This window comes from Lates calcarifer, linkage group LG7_1 (genome assembly GCF_001640805.2).
Source record: "Lates calcarifer isolate ASB-BC8 linkage group LG7_1, TLL_Latcal_v3, whole genome shotgun sequence".
NCBI lineage: Eukaryota > Metazoa > Chordata > Actinopteri > Centropomidae > Lates > Lates calcarifer.
Genome location: NC_066839.1, coordinates 2,111,443 through 2,130,149, shown reverse-complemented (window position 1 = coordinate 2,130,149; position 18,707 = coordinate 2,111,443). Strand labels below are relative to the sequence as shown.

The window sequence follows — 18,707 nt, the reverse complement described above, 5'->3', positions numbered from 1 at the left end:
CCTTTCACAATAAAATACTTTTCCTAATTTTAGAAAATTTTCTAATTTTAAAAATTAATATTAAATAATTTAATCTGAATATTCGTGTGTATTCACTTTATTTCCTAATTCATCAGTGAGGCAGCACAGGAACTTATGGAACTCCAAAGGAAATCCAGTATATTAAAAAATAATTTTTCACGCTTCCTGTATTGGTTTCTCTTATAACGGCTAACTTGACACTACAGAGAGACAACAAACACTCTGATTGGATGACCTGCGGTGACGTACTCCGTAAAAGGATTGTGATTGGCTGCGAACTCTTGCTTGATTTGAGAGTTGTCAACATTAAGGTAAAACTTAAATACCACGAAAATATTATTATGCGTATTTTTTTTTTACCGTTTACATTTCATTCTTACATTTTTAAAAAATATATAACGTACGGAAAATGACTCAAAAATGTTTCGGAAACGCACACGTGACGTCGCTTTCTCCATCCGGGTCACTGACTCTTCCCATGCTGTAGCAAGCATGGCAGCGAAAAACAAGCACCGCAAAAAGCCTAAAACGACAAATAAAGTGAGTTTTCAGGCCGAAGAAAACGACGTGGAGGCTGAAAACGGCAGCAGAGAGGAGGATGAAGACTCAGCAGCGGATGAAGGTGAAGACAGAGGGAAGAAGAAGAAGAATGAAGAAGAGTTCAGTCTGGAGGAGGTTTTACGGCTCGGAGGAACTCAGGTGAGAATTCATTATTAATCTGGATGTTTTGGACGGTTCAAACACTTATACGCTTGTTTTGGTTTTTTGAGTGCAGTTTGTTTTTATTTTTAAGATGATATTTCAAATAATTTCAAAGCAATTTGCTCATTTCTACTGTTAAACTGTTGTCAGATTTTGCTTGGTCTTATTCAATGAGGTTTCAGTATGGACGTTTTCATAGCTAAGACTGCAGCGAACACTGGTGAATCTGCTGCTTATTTTATCAAGTGAATCCTCAGTTAATCAGAAAATAAATATAAATTGTCATAAAAGTGATTATTCTCATTAATGATTTATGCTGCATATTATTTTCGATATTAAATGTCTGAAAACTCTGTGATGTTCTCTGACACTTGCAGAGTCATTTATGAACCCGTCTAATCTTTTCTGATGTTCGTCCTTTTCTCTCCTCTGTGTCCAGGCCGACTACGTCTTCCTCGCCGGCCTGGACGACTCCAACGAGCTCGTCGATGGAGGGAAGAAAGGAGCCATAGACGATCTGGAGGAGGGCGAGCTGGAGAAATTCATCACCAAACTGGGCATCAGGGCGTTTGCCGGACAGCAGGTCATTGCAGACGAGCCAGAGGGCGACGACGCTGGAGAATCTGGAGAGAAGGAGAGTAAAAAGGCCAAAGCAAAGAAAGCTTCAGCAGAGGAAGAACCGTCCAGTTCTCAGCAGAAAGTTGTCACCGACCAGCAGGCAGAGAACAAACAGAAGGCCAAGAAGAGAGCAGACGCTCAGGTAGCCGCGGGGAAAAAGGCCAAACAGAACGCGAATGTGTTTGAGTTTCAGCAGAGGCAGATCCTGCTCATCAAACCTGGAGGGAAATGGTTCGACCTGGAATACACAGCCGAGGGTTCGTCGACGCCGCAGGATCCTCAGCTGGTCTCCCAGTACAAGACGCTCGCCCAGCGTCTGTTCGAGGCCGAGGTCGAGCTCTACAAGAGCAAGAAGAACCTGCAGAAAGGAGCCAACTCCACCTGGATGAAAACGGTCGTCTCCTCCGGCGTGCTGGCGGACAGGATGGCGGCCATGACGGTTCTGATCCAGGACGCTCCTGTGCACACGCTGGAGCACGTGGAGAACCTGGTGTCCATGGTGAAGAAGAAAGGCAGCCGGCGGATGGGTCTGATGGCTCTGGACACGCTGCGGGAGCTGCTGCTGTCCGACCTGCTGCCAGAGAACAGGAAGCTCCGCCCCTTCACCCAGCACCCGTTCGACCAGCTGGAGGAGAAGGCTAGCGGGAACCGTGACGCCCGTGACCGCCGCCTCGTCCTCTGGTACTTCGAGCACCAGCTGAAGCACCACGTGGCCGAGTTTGTGGTGGCTCTGGACTCCGTGGCTCACGACACGGTGGCGGCAACAAAGGCGAAGGCGCTGGCCACCGCCCACGAGATGCTGTGCAGCCGCCCGGAGCAGGAGCGGGCGCTGCTCATCCAGGTCGTCAACAAGCTGGGAGACCCCGAGTACAAGACGGCGGCTAAAGCGTCGTACCTGCTGGAGACACTGCTGCACAAACACCCCAACATGAAGGCGGTGGTGTGCTGCGAGGTGGAGCGGCTCATGTTCCGGCCCAACATCAGCCCGAAGGCGCAGTACTACGCCGTCTGCTTCCTCAGCCAGGTGCTCCTGAGCCACGACGAGGCCGAGCTCGCGGCCAAACTCATCACCATCTACTTCTCGTTCTTCCGCGCCTGCGTCAAGAAGAAGGACGTGGAGTCGAAGATGCTGAGTGTGCTGCTGTCGGGCGTGAACAGGGCGTATCCCTACGCCAGCACCGGAGACGAGAAGGTGAAGGAGCAGCTGGACACGCTGTTCAAAGTGGTTCACCTGGTGAAGTTCAACACGGCCGTGCAGGCGCTCATGCTGCTGTTCCAGGTGATGGACTCGGAGCAGACGGTCTCTGACCGATTCTACGTCGCCCTGTACAGGTAAATCCTTCCTCACCTGTCGGCTTCAACCAGTATATTTCATCTTATATTTCACCAAATCTACTTTTCTGATGAGAAACCTGGATGTGAAGGTGACTTTCCTTCTTCTTCTCCACAGGAAGTTGTTGGACCCCAGCCTGTCGTCGTCCTCCAGGCAGAACATGTTCCTCAACCTGCTGTACAAGTCGCTGAAGGCCGACATCGTGCTGCGGCGGGTCAAAGCCTTCGTGAAGCGTCTGCTGCAGGTCAGCGCCGAGCAGAACGCCAGCTTCGCCTGCGGAGCGCTCTTCCTGGTGTCGGAGGTCATGAAGGCCAAACCGAGCCTGAAGTTACTGCTGCAGGAGGACGGGGTGAGGAGCAAACCTGTTTGCTATGAATCTGAAAAACGTAGATGTCTGATGTTGAGAGTTAAAGTTTGTTCCCTCTGTGTTCAGGATGGAGAGGAGGAGGAGTTCAAAGACCTGGCTGAAGAGAATGACGACGATGATGATGATGATGATGAAGAGGAGCGCTTCGTGGACGCTGACAAACTGGAGGAAGGAGCAAATGCAGAGGCAGAGGGGCCCAAACCCACGGCATCATGGGTACATCACCAGAACCTGGAAGGTCTGTGAGCCGCTCTAAGGTTACTGATCAGTATCTGGGTTTCATGTCAGCAACTGTTGCTTCTTCAGTCAGGGATGTAAAATGTAACTTTTAAAATGATAACAACAATTTTTAATTAAAGTAAAATCAAACCAAATGAGTCAGAAACATTTAAAAAATTCATAACTCCAGTAATCATCCTGTGGCAGCTTGTAAAGTACAGTTTACAGTAAGATGATATGTCCGATGTTCAGAGCTCTGTGTTCCCTGTTGTCGTCGTTCTGGTTTAATCTCGGTGTGTTTTGTTTTTCCTTCCTGTTTCCGTCCAGGAGGGAAGAGCGTGCAGATCTACGACCCGCTGCACAGGAACCCGTTATTCTGCGGCGCCGACCACTCGACTTTATGGGAGCTGCAGAAGGTGAGACACAAACAAACAACTCAAACACACAGGAGTCGACTCGGAAATGAAGTGTTAGATGAAAACTACTATGATATAAATTATTGGTAACATTTCTCACTAGAAGAAGCTGAACCTTTGTTCACTGACAGTCATTGATACTTGAATATTTTCTGTTGAATGTTTCCTGTGTTTGTGTGTCTGCAGCTCGCTCTGCACTTCCATCCCTCAGTGTCGCTGTTTGCAAAAACAATCCTGCAGGTAAAAGTTAACTCGTCATGAGAAAGCTTGTTTTTCTGTGTCTGTGGTCGTATTGAAAACCTTCATTAAATGAAACCCTGTATTTACTCTGTTACAGTTTGTTTCCTGTGTAAACAGTTTACATGTTGAACAGAAGTGTTGTGTTGTTTCCTCAGGGAGACTTCATCCAGTACTCCAGTGACCCTCTGCAGGACTTCACCCTCACCCGGTTCTTGGATCGATTTGTTTTCAGAAATCCCAAACAACTGAAGGGAAAACGTAATAATTTATTATTTTCATTATTATTTCTTTGTTTTTTTTATGAATTATTTCATTGTTTGTTTGTTTTATCCCAAGCGTCTTTATGCTGCGTCTGTGGGGAAAAGCTCATTGATTTCACGTCTTCTGACAGTGTTTCCAGAGTCTTTATCTGACAGATCTATAAATCCAGTCATTAAATAAATTTCTGTCTTTATATTTTTATTTGTCAGAAAACACAGATGCTGCAGTGTTGAAGCCCAAACAGAGGTTACCTGTCGACTCTTTACCAGGTGACTTCACTTTCCTCTCGTTTCTGAAGATTTGTGTCAAAGAAATATTTTTTGTTTTATCAAAGTCTCCCAACAGCAACACGGCTCCTGTTTGTTTTGTGTTGAGTTTTTGCATCAGCGACGTGTGTGTGTGTTTTCTGTCTCTCCTGTCAGTGAACTGTGAAGAGTTTCTGTCTAAAGACGAGAGTCAGATCCCCGTCGACAAAATCTTCTTCTATCGGTGAGACAAGTGATGATTCTGTTTAATCTGACTCTTTAATAAAAAGCTGTCTCTGTAGGAATCCTCTCATAATGTTCCTCACACTTAGACTCAAACTGTCTCAAACTCGTCTCCACAGCTTCTTCAAGAAACGTCAGCAGGAGAAACATCTTCGTCGGCCGCGGAGAGACGGCGATGACGAGAGCGTGGAGGACGTGGACGATGAAGAGTTTGAGAAAATACTCGGTGAGTCGATGCAGAAAGACTCGTAATGAATCAGTAAAAGTTTCAACATTAAGTCGTCACAGACAAAACTGAAGAATTTCTAAGATACTTTTAAAATGTAACAGAGTAAAATAGGTAATGACAGTAAATGATTTAGTCCGCTGGTCAAATAGTGAATTTCTGAGCATCATCTTCTGTGCAGCATCTTTTAGCTTCGTTATGAACATTTAGTCTGAAAACTTTGATCCTGGAAAAACAGATTATTAATGTTTTTAATAGTTTCTGTGACGTTATAACAGGATGTGACTTTGTTTTTGAACAGATTCCTGTGAGGGAGACTCGTACTTCACTGACCTGGGAAATGATGATCTGGACTTTGCAGGGTGAGTTTTTATTATTTTACCACCTCTGATGTTTTAATACCATAAAACAAAAGGGTTTTATTCTTTTAAATCTTTCATCACTCGAAAAAATAAAGTCACATTTTAGCAACATCAGAAGAGAAACTTGTATCCAGTGTCTCTGACCTGTGGACTTCATCTCTCCGTCTCCTGTTTCCCTTCGATGTTTCTCAGTAACATGAAGAGTAAAAAAGGTAAGAAAGGCGCAGAGGACTCGGACTCTGATGTGGACGACTCGGACATGGACAACCTGGACGACGAGGAGGTGTCTCTGGGCAGCATGGACGAGGAAGACTTTGGAGACGAGCTGGAAGACGAAGGAGGGACGTTCATGGATCCTGACGGAGGTGGAGATGAAGACGACGACGATGACGATGATGATGAAGGTAGAGACTTCCAGTTTCAGGACTTCTCTCCTCTGACCTGGATGATAAATTAAATCTCTCCCTTCTTTTATTTCTCTCTCTCAGTTCCAGAGCTGGAGGATGGCGATGCTGCATTTGGTGGTGAGTTCAAGTTTCACGTAGAACGTAGAACGTGACGAATCTGAACTGAGTGTGTTGTCTGGTGTGTAAAGTCAGCAGAAAAATCTGAATAATGAAAAAACAGAATCATACACTAAATGATAAAACATCCTGAAACATTTTGCTCTGTGCAGATTCAGACGATGAGATGGACGTTCCTCCTCGCACCAAGAAGGGGAAGAGGAAATCCTCAGAGGAGCTCGACTTCTCTGAATCTTTAGGTCAGTGCTGAGTTTATTTAACAAGAAGTTTAATGTAATAATCTGCAGTATTTATCACATCAGAGTGTCCTGAATGTTTACGCTCCATCTTCTTCAGCAGTCACAGTTTGAAGTTGTTTTACTGAATCATTGTTTCAGGATCTAAACCAGGGAAGAAGAAGAAGAAAGGAAAGAAAGACGCTGCCATGTTTGCTTCTGCTGAGGAGGTGAGTTGATGCAACTCACCACTTTATTTTCAGTCCGACAGTTAAAACACAAAGAGTTGGTTGTCAGCTCTTCCTTTGACTCAAACACTGATTCAGCTCTGTGACGACCTGTCGGCTTAAAGCGGAGACACCTTGGTACCTTCTCTGCAGAGCAGTGAGGCAGAATAAAGGTGCAGTGTTTCCACCGTATGACAGGAGCGTTAGACTCAAACTAAGATTAGCACCTCGCAGTCATGTCTCCACCAACCAGTCCAGACACAGTTAATCAGTGTGTGGGTTCTTCAGTCACGACCAAAAACAAAAACATGACTGATTGTTTTGTGTGTTTCAGATATGAAACTGTTTATTTTTGAATCTGTTAAATGTGGTTTGTTGTTTTTCAGTTTGGATCTCTGCTGGACGAGAACGCCGGCTCCAAGTTTGACAACATCGGGCTGAACGCCATGGCCAACGCTGACAGAGCAGGTGAGACGCCCGGGTCACAGTCAAACCTTTAACCTCTCAGAAACCTGAAGGCTGAGAATACAGCTGCTGCAGACTGGGTGAAACAAGTTAGAAAAGAACAAACAGATGAGACGAGACAAGAAATAAACAGGATTTCCTTCAGTTTGCTGGATACCAGCTGAGTTTAATCACTTCTCCACAGAGATCAGATCACTCTGATTCAGTATAGAAATAAATTAAAATTAAATAACGTGGCTGAAGTTAACATCAGAATATTAATATTTTCTGGTAAATGGCAAATGTCTGAAAAACCGCAGAAATGATTGAACCAAACCAGTGTTCAGTTTAATGACCTGCCCTCTGTTATACATCAGAGCAGGTGTGTAAAACTGAAACAACTCATTTTGTACGTTAATGGAAACTAAGAGCGAGTGGAGCTGGGAATCAAACATCAGGACTTCAGTGTTTGAAGTTGTTCTTGTGTGGCTGTGACGTATGAGGATCGTGGATTTTGTCCCTCGTCCTTTGGATCAGTCTGATTCATAAACCCAGACTCAGGCGGTGACGTCTCCTCTGATCCCTGCAGGTCTGAAGCAGCTGAAGTGGGAGGCTCAGCGAGACGACTGGATCCACGGCCGCGACGCCACGACGCTGCGCAGGAAGAAGGCGGCGTTCAACAAGAAGACGGCGATGTTCGGCCGAGGCAGGACGGGAGGCAGGACGTTCGGGAACAAGAAGAAGAGGAAGTAGCCGTTCTTTTGTTTTTTAAATTAACGTGGACTTTTCTCTGACGGACAGCTTCAGTCCCGCTTGGCCGACCAGGCTTCCTGGTCTCGCTCTCGGATGCCGTAGACCCCCCCCCACTCGTTGGACTTGTAGTAAACTGGGAGGAAACAGAGGAGCAGAAACTGGTTTCTCTCTCATCGACGAGAAAAAAGACAACGTGAAGAGGAGCCATGTTTTTATAAAAATGAAAGACTTTGGTGTCTGAGACGTCACTTTGATGCAGATGATTATTTCAACATTTAATACAAATCCAAGAGATTTTCTTCTATACAACTCTATAATAACCATGTGTGTTATATGAAAAGATGTCAACTAAAATTAAAGTTATTTTTTCCTGATGTTGAGTTTGTTTACAGCAGATTAATGGTTCATATTTTTAGTTTTAACAAAAAACACAGAACTGATGTAAAAATAAACCTTACAGGTTTGAGGATTTTACTCCCTGAACTGTCTCTGAACAGTGAATCTGTAACAGAGGATAAATATCTCACCCTCCAGGATCGATGGAAACCTCCTCTTCATGGTGTTCCTGAAATCTGTTGGAAATAAAACAAAAGATTTGAGTGAATAAAGTCACTTTTTGACTGTAAACTCTCATAAACACGGATTCGGTTCAAACAGTGTTTATGTTTCAAATGTAAAGTGGCATGAAGGAACAGAGTCCAGCTGAAAAACACAGAAGGAAATTTAACCGCATAACCTGTTAAATCCAGTGTAAAGTACATTTACACAACTTTAATTTAGAGATGTTTTTCTTTGACCTTGGCTGTTGTCCATCGTGTGAAAAAGGCCAAAGGCCCCGAACACGCCCAGCAGCTCCAGAACGATCACCCCCTTCATGAGTTTCTTGGCCAGAGGCTCCAGAGGTTTGTGAGACATCTGAGGAGACATACAAACACAACTTTATTTACACTGACGAGCAAGAAAACCGGAGCATATGTCTTCTTAGTCTCCTCTTTGTTAGGTCAGAAACACCGCTATATATCACTACCAGACTCCATGGACAAAAACAGGAGTTTAACAGATGGAGTATTTGTTAGTGTGACTCAGCCGGTTTGTCTCTAACTTCACAGAAACGTACCTTCAGATTCGAGGTAGATTAAACCGCTGGAAGACTCTTCAAATAAAAGTAAAAGAAATGTTCAATATAAACTCAGTTGTTCGCAGGTGACCACGTTCCTCTGTCCTTGTGTTGCACAACCAAAGCTAGCGGCTAACAGAGGCTAACGGCTAACAGGCTGCTACTTCCTTGGTACGGAAACTCGGTCGGCTCAAATCATCCTCAATCGACTTTTTCAATGTTTGCGTCACGGGTTAAATCCATGGATGTTCCAAGTGACCGCGAGACTTTTTGAGATCGCGAGAATACAAAGTGGCGGCAACAACCTCGTTGCTCCAGTCCGACAACTTCAGTACTACAGCAGGATGAAAGAGGAGGACCAGGACCCGGATTTTATCGAACAGCGGCAATGCAAGACCAGAATCAAGGAGGAGAACCCGGATCCGGATTTCGTCGAACAGGGCCACTACAAGATCGTAATGAAGGAGGAGAACCAGGACCCGGAACTCACCGACCACGAATACTTCAAGATCGTGATTAAGGAAGAAGATTTCATCGACCAGGAACTCTGTAAGAACCAGCAGTCGGTTTTAATCGACCATGACTACTGTAAGACCGGGATTAAGGAAGAGAACCAGGACCCGGATTTCATCGACCACGAATACTTCAAGAGCGAGACGAAGGAGGAGAACCAGGACCCGGACTACCGGAGCAACGAGCCCGCTGTTCCCACAGATCAACAGGTCAGTGTTCAGGACTTAACGGATAAAAACGCTTCGGTAAGATCCTTTCTGTTCAACCAGAATCAACGCCAGACTCCATTAACAAAACCTGTAATCGCTGCCTTCATTGGTTAGTTAGTTTGTGTTATTGTGTGACTTTCAGTGGTGGAAGAAGTGTTCAGATTCTTCATATGATTATAAGTATAAAACAGATAAAGTATCAGATGGAAGCAGCATTATTCCAGCAACTCCCGTTTCTTGCTCGGGACATTTACTGTTTTTGTCACTGGAGTTTGGTAGCGATATATAGCGATGCTTCTGGTTAAACAAAAAGAGTCTTACTCTTTAATCAAGAAGGTAAACAACTGCTTCTCAGATTTCATGTTGTATAAGAGTCAAAGCTCCATCATGACATCTAATTTTCTTCCTCTCTTTTTCTGTATGTTTGTCTGTCACCACAGCAACAGAGATGTACAGAGATTGATCAGATGATTCAGTCTAAAGAGAAGAGTCATCACTGCGATCAATGTGGGAAAACATTTACGACTGGAAATAGTTTAAAAACCCACCAGCGGATTCACACTGGAGAGAGACCATACATCTGTGGTCAGTGTGGCGCAACTTTTAGCAAGTCCTGTAACCTAAGAACCCATGAACGTATTCACTCCGGAGAGAAACCGTACAGTTGTGACCAGTGTGGAGCTCTTTTCTCGTGGTTAGGGAGTCTAAAAAACCACAAACGCTTTCACACCGGAGAGAAACCATACAGCTGTGAGCAATGTGGAAAAGCTTACTCAACTTCAAGTAGCTTGAATAAACACCGACGCATTCACACCAGAGAGGGAGCGTACAGCTGTGTTCAGTGTGGAGCAGCTTTTAAGAGGGCATGTTTCCTAATAACCCACCAATGTGGGAAAGCTTCCTCTCAGTCAGAACTTGTAAGGATACATCAATCTCTTATTATTGAGAAAAAACCACACGTCTGTGAAATATGTGGGAAAGCTTTTTTGAAGTCATGTCATTTAAGCATACATCGATCCGTTCATGCTGAAAAGAAACCATTTAGCTGTGACAAATGTGGGAAAGCTTTTTCTCAAGCATATCGCTTAAAAAAACATCAGCATCTTCACAATGGAGACATACCATACAGCTGTGACACATGTGGGAAAAGTTTTTCTGTGGCATGTGAATTAAGAAGACACCAACGAAGTCACACTGGAGAGAGACCACACACCTGTGACCAATGTGGGAAATCTTTCATTGAGCCACACAACTTGAAAGTCCACCAACGCATCCACACTGGAGAGAAACCGTACAGCTGTGAGCAATGTGGAAAAACTTTTCAGACTACAAGTTGTTTAAAAAAACACAAACGCACTCACACTGGAGAGAAACCATACAGCTGTGAGGAATGTGGAAGAGCTTTTACAACTTCAAGTTGTTTAAAAAAGCACCAACGCACTCACACCGGAGAGAAACCGTACAGTTGTGACCAATGTGGAGCTCTTTTCTCGTGGTTAGAGAATCTAAAAAACCACCAACGCCTTCACACTGGAGAGAAACCGTACTGCTGTGAGAAATGTGGAAAAGCTTATACAACTGTATGTAACTTGATTAGACACAAACGCATTCACTCTAGAGATGGACCGTTTAAATGTGTTCAGTGTGGTGCAGCTTTTTACACGTCGTATCACCTAAAAATGCACCGACGTATTCACACTGGAAAGAAATCATACAACTGTGATCAGTGTGGGAAAGTTTTCATGAAGTTAAGTAAACTGAAAATCCACCAACGTGTCCACACTGAGTAGAAACACACAGGGCCAGGCCAGTGTTTTTCCATGTGTTTAGGCTTTAGATTTTTTTTGCAAAAATATGAGCAAAACATTTTTTTTTCTTACTTAATGTGTGAGACATTAGAAGAGTTAAATTATCGAGTTAAATTTGTGTCAGTAGAAATCAAACAATGCAAGATAAACATGAATACAAATAACCAAAAATAACATTTAAAAAATGAATGTATTGTTGTTTTGGTAAGTTCACTGTGGAAATGCTTTATAGTAAAACATGAATGTCCACATTAATGACTGACACAAATAATAAACCTTAATTTGGGTAAATGGCTTTGTGTTACGCTCATTATGCAGATAAAACATTTTAACTATGTCAGGTTTTGACATCATAATAAGCTATCAAGTACCAAAGGCAGTGTATTAGCTACCTCATATTACATGTTAAAATAACTACTGTCATTTGTCAGTTGGTGCTCTATGGCAGAACTGTGATTAGTAATGCCACCGACAATGACTGTCTCTGCCGTCAGCCAGTAATTAGAAATGGTGGGATTAGCATGATGATAACAGTGGAGTCTCATGGCGCTCTGGTGGACAGATGTCACATTAGGAATACTTTTAATAAACTAGCTCAATCACCTGTTTTGTGGCTTTTCCATAAACATAATGTCTTGAAAGAGGAACAAGTTGATGGGCAGGAAAAGGAGAGCTGCTCTCCCTGAAGTGGATCAGTTCACATGCTTAAAGTGGAGAATTTCAGCCAACACCAGGGTGGAGTTAGTTTTTTCATCATTTCTTGGACATCACCACCACCAACTCCGTCATCCTGTTCAAAGGATTATACAGACGTAGTAAACCACCTGCCTCCTCATTCTTCATGCCTCCCTCTGCTGCTGCTTCTAACATCTCGTAATTGAGTCACCTGCCATCTTACTTTGCACACATACATACCAGACTTTGCTTTATTGCAACAAGGACCTGCTGTGGTGACTGGCACAGATACAATAATGTTTACTGTGATAATTGTTCAGTCAAGAAAAAACACTCAGACAATTTCTGGTTCAACCATATCAGATGTGAAGATTTGCTGCTTTCCTGTTTTCACATGTCTATAAAGAATGAATGTTTTAATCTTGTTTAGTTTCATAGACACTGTGTTTGATTTCTTGTGATATATATTTTGCCTTTATAGATTTTTTTTTTATTGAAAAAAATGGATTCCTGGCCTCTGTTGAAGAAGGTGGATTCAACTACATAAAATTCCCTAAGTAGTTTTATTTTTGAGGCAGGGAATTTTTCTGATTTTTTTATTCTGTATCAAATAGTGCTTATGTGATGTATCCAATAAATCATTTTAAAAAATTAATAGTCATCTGTTAATATATAGGTAACAATACTTTTCAAATTATTAATTTACTCAGTGTGTATAGGAGTGTTCTTGTATCTGCTGTGTAAGAGATTAATCCCTGTTACAAATTCACTGATTAATGAATTGGTATTTCCTGAGTGTCTATAAAAGAGTATAGAAGCAGGAGCTGATGAAGATGAAGTCTATTAAATCTGTTAGATTAGGGAAAGAACAGAGAACAGCCACTTGTCTTATTTTAGATACTCATCTATAGGCAGCACCATTCATGTGAAAATTGTCTGGCTCTGCCACTGGTGCAGAGCTCTGCAGCCACCTACTGGGGACTGATTGTTACTACGCCCTCTGAAGTCATGGACTCAGACTAAACTTCAGTACAGACATTATAGACGTGCTGAGAAAGACATGATGTAACTTATGTGTGACATATTTACAGCCTTTTAAAGGAGATGTGAAAGTAAATTAGGTGAAATTTCTCAACTTTTTGCTGCCCTGGGCGCACAGACTTAAATCTGATGTAACTTAAACACGAGGTTTACTTGACATGAAACAATGTTAAATCTGAATAAAACAACGAAGTTCAAGTGGTACAAAGTAAATTCAAATAAATGAAAACAGATGCATACATGTCACCTTATTGCAATGGAATAATTTACAACAAATTATAAAGCTTAATATCGTGCACTTTAACGAAGTCATACTAGTTGTTTATGTTTTAGTAGTTATGCTTTTGAATGCTACAATGATGCAGTGTTTATACCTGATGTATATTTATCTTTTTATGACTGTACTCATGTTTTATCGCTGGATTGTTTTTTTTGTTTTTTTTCTTGACGTCATTTGTTCTCGTGAAGGAAACTCTGTACAAACACATTTGGAACGCTGACGTTAAATCCGACACCTTGGCAACGGTAACTAAGGGGCGGGACGGGTTCCAAGTGATCGCGAGAACACAAAGTGGCGGCAACAAATTCTACAACATCCTCACTACTGCAGCAGGATGGAGGAGAACCACGACCCGGATTTGATCGGTCAGGATCACTACGGGACCAAAATAAAGAAGGAGAACCAGGACCCGGATTACATCGAACAGGAACGCCACAAGACCGAAATGAAGGAGGAGAACCAAGACCCGAATTTCGCCGACCACGAATACTACAAGATCGTGATTAAGGAGGAGAATCTGGACCCCGATTTCATCGACCAGGAACACCTCAAGACCGAAATGAAGGAGGAGAACCAGGATCCGGATTTCATAGAACAGGAATACAATAAGACTGGGATGAAGGAGGAGAACCAGGACGCGGATTTTATCGAACAGGATCACTACGCGACCGGGATGAAGGTGGAGAACCAGGACCCGGATTTCATTGACCAGGAACACTACAAGACCGTGGTGAAAGAGGAGAACCAGGACCCGAATTTCATCGACCAGGACAACATAAATACCGGCATGAGGGTGGAGAACCAGGACCCGGACTTCGAGCCCGCTGCTCCCACCGGTTTACAGGTCAGTGGTCCATGACTGATCCGATGGTTTTTGTGGCATCAGAAATACAAACTGTGCTGAGTGTGTCACAGTGTGTTACAGTGTGTCACAGTGTGTTACAGTGTGTCGTGTCTCTCGTATTTTCTGACCCTATGTTCCCATGTATCTGAGTGTAAATGATTGATAGGGACAAAGCTCGTTGGGACTGGTGCAGTATTGAGCAAGAACAGTTTACTGGACACCGCGAACAGCTGCTGCAATGTAATCCAACTGGGCAGATGTCCATGTCAGAGTGTGTCCTCCAAAGTGCTTGTTTTTGCCACCAACAGATTGTTATTATAAGTGTCTGACAACATTATGCAGAGGATCCCTGCAAGGACAGACCTCTTTATTAAAGAGTAAGATCCTGTTTGTTTAACCAGAAACAGTCAGTCAGAGTGAAAGGACTCCAGAATTTGTTGTTTTTTTTTTTTGCCCTTTATTAAGTGAGTTGAAGGCACAGCAGAGCCCAGGTATTACTTTACAACAGACAGTGTCCTGTTGTAAAGAAACACATGTGCAATGATTGACAGGGACAAAAAACCTTTGAAGTCTGTGCAGTGTTTAGTAAGGACAGTGTACCAGGCCACTGTGAACAGTTACTGCTACTGTTACCTCAAAGTGTGTCCTCCAGCGTCCTTGTTTTTGACACTGACTGGCTCAGATTGTTATTACACATTGCATTCAGAAAGTATTCAGACCCCTTCATTTTTTTCACATTTTGTCATGTTGCAGTCTTATACTAAAATAGGTTAAGTTAATTTTCTCTCAACAGTCTATAGTTGATATCCCATAATGACAAAGCGAAAACAGAATTTTAGAAAGTTTTGCAAATTGAAAAGGAAATGAGGTATTTGCATTTTGAATTTAACCTCTTTTAGCATGAGTGTAGCATTTAGTGTGAAAAAATGAAGGGGTCTGAATAGTTTGTGACTATACTTTAAGTGTCTAACAATATTATGGATAGAATTCCTGCAGAAACCAATCTTTTTTATTGGAGAGTAAGATTCAGAAATGTCATCACTACCAGACTCCATTGACAAAACAGTAAATTTACTGAGAAGAACACAGGAGCTAGTGGACTACTGCTGCCAGTTTGTTTGTTTGTGTTATTGTATGACTTTCAGTGGAAGAAATATTCAGATCTTTTACATAAGTAAAAGAACCACGCAATAACACAAACAAACTGATGGAAGCACCGGTATTCCAGTAGCTCCAGTGTTCTGTGAGGTTACAGTTTATGTCAACTGAGCCTGGCAAAGTCTCCTTAAGAAAGGTGGACAGAGAGTCCCTAACTTTGAGTGCCTCTACTGAACATGTCAAGCAGAGCACATCCATCGACATGGAGACATGACAGTATCGCCTAAATAAGCTGACACTGTAATCAATACCATACACCACTTCTTGACATGACAATTCCCCTTTTCACATAAATCCCTCTTTTCCTAAAGGATAAGGTTTCAGACTTCATGAATCAAGTGTTCGACATTAGACTTTAAACTTTACGAATTAGTAGTAGTATGTAGCAGACTTTAGGCATCTGGTTTCAGGTCTGAGATCTCAGACTTTAGGATCAGGCCAAGAATTATCTCAGGAACTTATCTTACAACCACACTAAATCCTCCTAAATGGTACTGCAAGCTCCCAGCTTTCCTCTTAAAAACCTTAAGAACCAAAGCTGCAGAAAGACACGCTTTGTCCCAATAGGGTGAATATCAATGGTTAATAAAAATATAACAATGTTAGCTAGTTAAATCTGTCTTTCTCTTTTTGTCCTTTTTCTCTCTCACTGCAGACATAAAGGTAGCGTCTTTGTCATAGCTCAGTTATGAAATCCTACTGCACCTTGGAGTGTCTCTCCTGTCGGAATCCTTATTATCAGTAGTTTCTCCTAACTCTGCCAGTTAAGGGCTACTTTTATCCATGTTTTATGAATATGACCCCTGGCTTCAGCCTCATGGAATCAGGACTCAGGCTCTATCAGATATTGGGAATCAGACCTCAGGCATCAGGTGTCATTCATCACGTTTTAAAGCCCTGGAATCAGTTATCAGAACTCTGGAATTTAAAAAAAACAGACATGGTTTTCTGTTTTTTTTTCCTCCTCTCTCTCTCTCTCTCTTTTGCTAATAAAAAGAAATTTGTTTTATTAAGTTGATGTTAGAAGAGGGTACATTTTATATTGTTTTCTTGAACACAAATTTTGACTGTCTGTGTCCTAATGTTTGAGGACACTGATGACAGTCGACACAGACCACCTCCTTTTCAGTGCTCAGAAAACTGAGAAACAACAATTTGAAACCACACACCAGATGCCTGAGCTTTGAGTTCCTCAACGTGTGATCAGAGAGGTTTTTGGTCTAAGAAATGATGCTGTTATATCTGATGTCTGAGCAGTGATACTTCAACCTGGAGATGTTAAAAAAATGTACATAGTACATGTATGATTTTAGACAACTCACTCCACCATGAGCTCTAATTATCTCTCTCTCTCTCTTTCTGTATGTCTGTCTGTAACTATGGAAACAGAGACACAAAAATATTCATCAGATAATTCACAAGAAGCATAGCTGTGACCAATGTGGGAAGACTTTTACAACTTCAAGTAATTTAAAAACCCACCAACGTGTTCACACAGGAGAGAGACCGTACAGCTGTAATCAGTGTGGGGCAGCTTTTAAGACATCATCTTATCTAAAAATTCACCAACGCACTCACACAGGAGAGAGACCACACAGCTGTGATCAGTGTGGAGCAGCTTTTAAGACATCATCTTATCTAAAAATTCACCAGCGCATTCACACAGGAGAGAAACCCTACAGCTGTGACCAATGTGAAGCAGTTTTTTCACAGCCAGGGGCTTTAAAAAGCCATCAACACTTTCATACTGGGAAGAAACCATACAGCTGTGACAAATGTGGGAAAACATTTTCTTTTGGATATGATTTCAGAAGACATCAACTTAGTCATACTGGAGAGAAACCACACGTCTGTGATGAGTGTGGGAAGGCTTTTTCTCAGTCATACCAGTTAAGAACGCATCAAAGTGTTCATACTGGAGAGAAGCCATACAGGTGTGACACATGTGGGAAAGCTTTTGCTCGGGCATATCGCTTCAAAAGACATCAAAGTATCCATACTGGGGAGAAGCCATACAGCTGTGACAAATGTGGGAAGGCTTTTTTCCAGGCACGCTCTTTAAAAAGACACCAGCGTTTTCATGACAAAGATAAACCTTACAGCTGTGACAAATGTGGGAAAACATTTGTTTTGGCATATGATTTCAGAAGACATCAACGTAGTCACACTGGAGAGAAATCACACACCTGTGATAAATGTGGGAAATCTTTCTTTGAACTACATTACTTAAAAGCCCACCAACGCATTCACACTGGAGAGAAACCATACAGCTGTGAGCAATGTGGAAAAACGTTTGCCACATCAAGTTGTTTAAAAAAACACCAACGCATCCACACCGGGGAGAAACCATATGGTTGCAACCAATGTGGAGCTCTTTTCTCATGGTTAGAGGGTCTGAAAAACCACCAACACGTTCACACTGGAGAGAAACCATATAGTTGTGAGCAATGTGGAAAAGCTTACACGTCTTCAAGTAGCCTATATAAACACCAAAGCATTCACACTAGGGAGGGACAGTATAGATGTGATCAGTGTGGGGCAGCTTTTAACAGGTCATGCTACCTAAAAATCCACCAACGTATTCACACTACAAAAAAAAGTGTACAGCTGTGATTCATTAGGTTAAGTAAACTGAAAATCTACCAACGTGTCCCCACTAAGTAGAAACAAAGAGGGCCACACAGCTCCCCTGCTTTCAGTTTTGTCCAATAAATGTGTGTTAGTTCACCAAGATTAATAAAAATCTTCATAATTCATTATTGGACAAAAAGTCAAACATATTTTCCTGATTATTGTATAAATCTTCAAAGACAGACATCATTATGTAGTTCTATAATAAGAATAAAAGGTCATGTCGAAGCATGGATTTACATGTGCATCAGTATCAATGAATTTAAAAAATAATCATGAGTAGAAATAATTTGAAACCAAAAATGACTGGTTAAAAGAAAACAAAGCAACAGCCAACTTGTCTTTTGACAATGTTTACTGTGATTAGTATCTGATGATTGTTCAGTCAAGGGAAAACACCCAAACAATTTCTGATTCAACCATATCAGTTGGTAAGCTGTGCTGCTCTCCTGTTTTCATAAATCTTTACAGAATGAATGATTTAGTTTTGTTTAGTAACATAGCCTTTGTGTTCTGTGTTTGATTTTTGTGATATATGTAGTTGCCTTCATAGTGATTCTGTTTCTTTCTTTGCTTGTGACATCTGGTCTCTGTCGAAGAGGGTGGACTCAACTGAATGAATCTAGTTTTTTTAATGGATTTTTCTGATTTGTATTCTGTATCAAATGGTGTTAATATGGTGTGTTTAATTAATCTGGGAAAATTAAAATGTAAAATAAATTCAGTACAAGAACAGTGCTGTTTCACATAGACTGACACAGACAAGGATCCTGGGAGATCTGCAGAGACACCAGCTTGTACCAACTAAAATGGAAAAAAATGTAATTTTGCATGGTAACAATAAAGATTATTATGAAGAACTGGGCTGGCCTTGTTACACCAACCTGTAAAGACTGAATGATATCTGTTCTATCTGAAAAAATAATGATAAGACTTTACAGAAACATGGGCTTCAGTAATGGGTAGAGTGTTTCCTCTGCCTGTAACAGGCTTTATAGATCATTAAGATACAGAT

General features: G+C 42.0%; 3 protein-coding genes across 5 annotated transcripts; 2 read left to right on the top strand and 1 right to left on the bottom strand.

Annotated features, from left to right (window-relative positions):
• Positions 1 to 469: 469 nt before the first annotated feature.
• cebpz (CCAAT enhancer binding protein zeta) lies at positions 470 to 7,790 on the top strand. 2 transcript variants are annotated; one of them, XM_051071659.1, is made up of 17 exons: positions 470 to 720; positions 1,163 to 2,673; positions 2,792 to 3,023; positions 3,108 to 3,279; positions 3,588 to 3,676; positions 3,863 to 3,916; positions 4,072 to 4,174; positions 4,387 to 4,446; positions 4,600 to 4,666; positions 4,785 to 4,891; positions 5,193 to 5,253; positions 5,446 to 5,657; positions 5,748 to 5,777; positions 5,930 to 6,016; positions 6,155 to 6,222; positions 6,606 to 6,687; positions 7,253 to 7,790. In XM_051071659.1, the coding sequence occupies exons 1-17, from the start codon at positions 514 to 516 to the stop codon at positions 7,414 to 7,416; spliced, it is 3,306 nt and encodes a 1,101-aa protein (XP_050927616.1). In that variant the 5' UTR covers positions 470 to 513; the 3' UTR covers positions 7,417 to 7,790. The 2 variants fall into 2 exon arrangements, with proteins under 2 accessions (XP_050927616.1, XP_018515631.1); XM_018660115.2 differs by having other exon boundaries at positions 471 to 720; positions 5,742 to 5,777.
• LOC108872448 (protein CEBPZOS) lies at positions 6,820 to 13,990 on the bottom strand. Of its 2 annotated transcripts, none has more exons than XM_051071708.1 (4): positions 13,843 to 13,990; positions 8,214 to 8,331; positions 7,944 to 7,988; positions 6,820 to 7,549 (listed from the first exon to the last, which is right to left on the bottom strand). In XM_051071708.1, exons 1-4 carry the CDS (start codon positions 13,846 to 13,848, stop codon positions 7,467 to 7,469), a joined length of 252 nt encoding a protein of 83 aa, XP_050927665.1. In that variant the 5' UTR covers positions 13,849 to 13,990; the 3' UTR covers positions 6,820 to 7,466. The 2 variants fall into 2 exon arrangements, with proteins under 2 accessions (XP_050927665.1, XP_018515634.1); XM_018660118.2 differs by lacking the exon at positions 13,843 to 13,990 and adding an exon at positions 8,534 to 8,695.
• On the top strand, positions 13,316 to 18,552 carry LOC127142635 (zinc finger protein ZFP2). Its single transcript, XM_051071662.1, has 2 exons — positions 13,316 to 13,903; positions 16,451 to 18,552. The coding sequence occupies exons 1-2, from the start codon at positions 13,394 to 13,396 to the stop codon at positions 17,672 to 17,674; spliced, it is 1,734 nt and encodes a 577-aa protein (XP_050927619.1). The 5' UTR covers positions 13,316 to 13,393; the 3' UTR covers positions 17,675 to 18,552.
• The last annotated feature ends 155 nt before the right edge of the window (positions 18,553 to 18,707 follow it).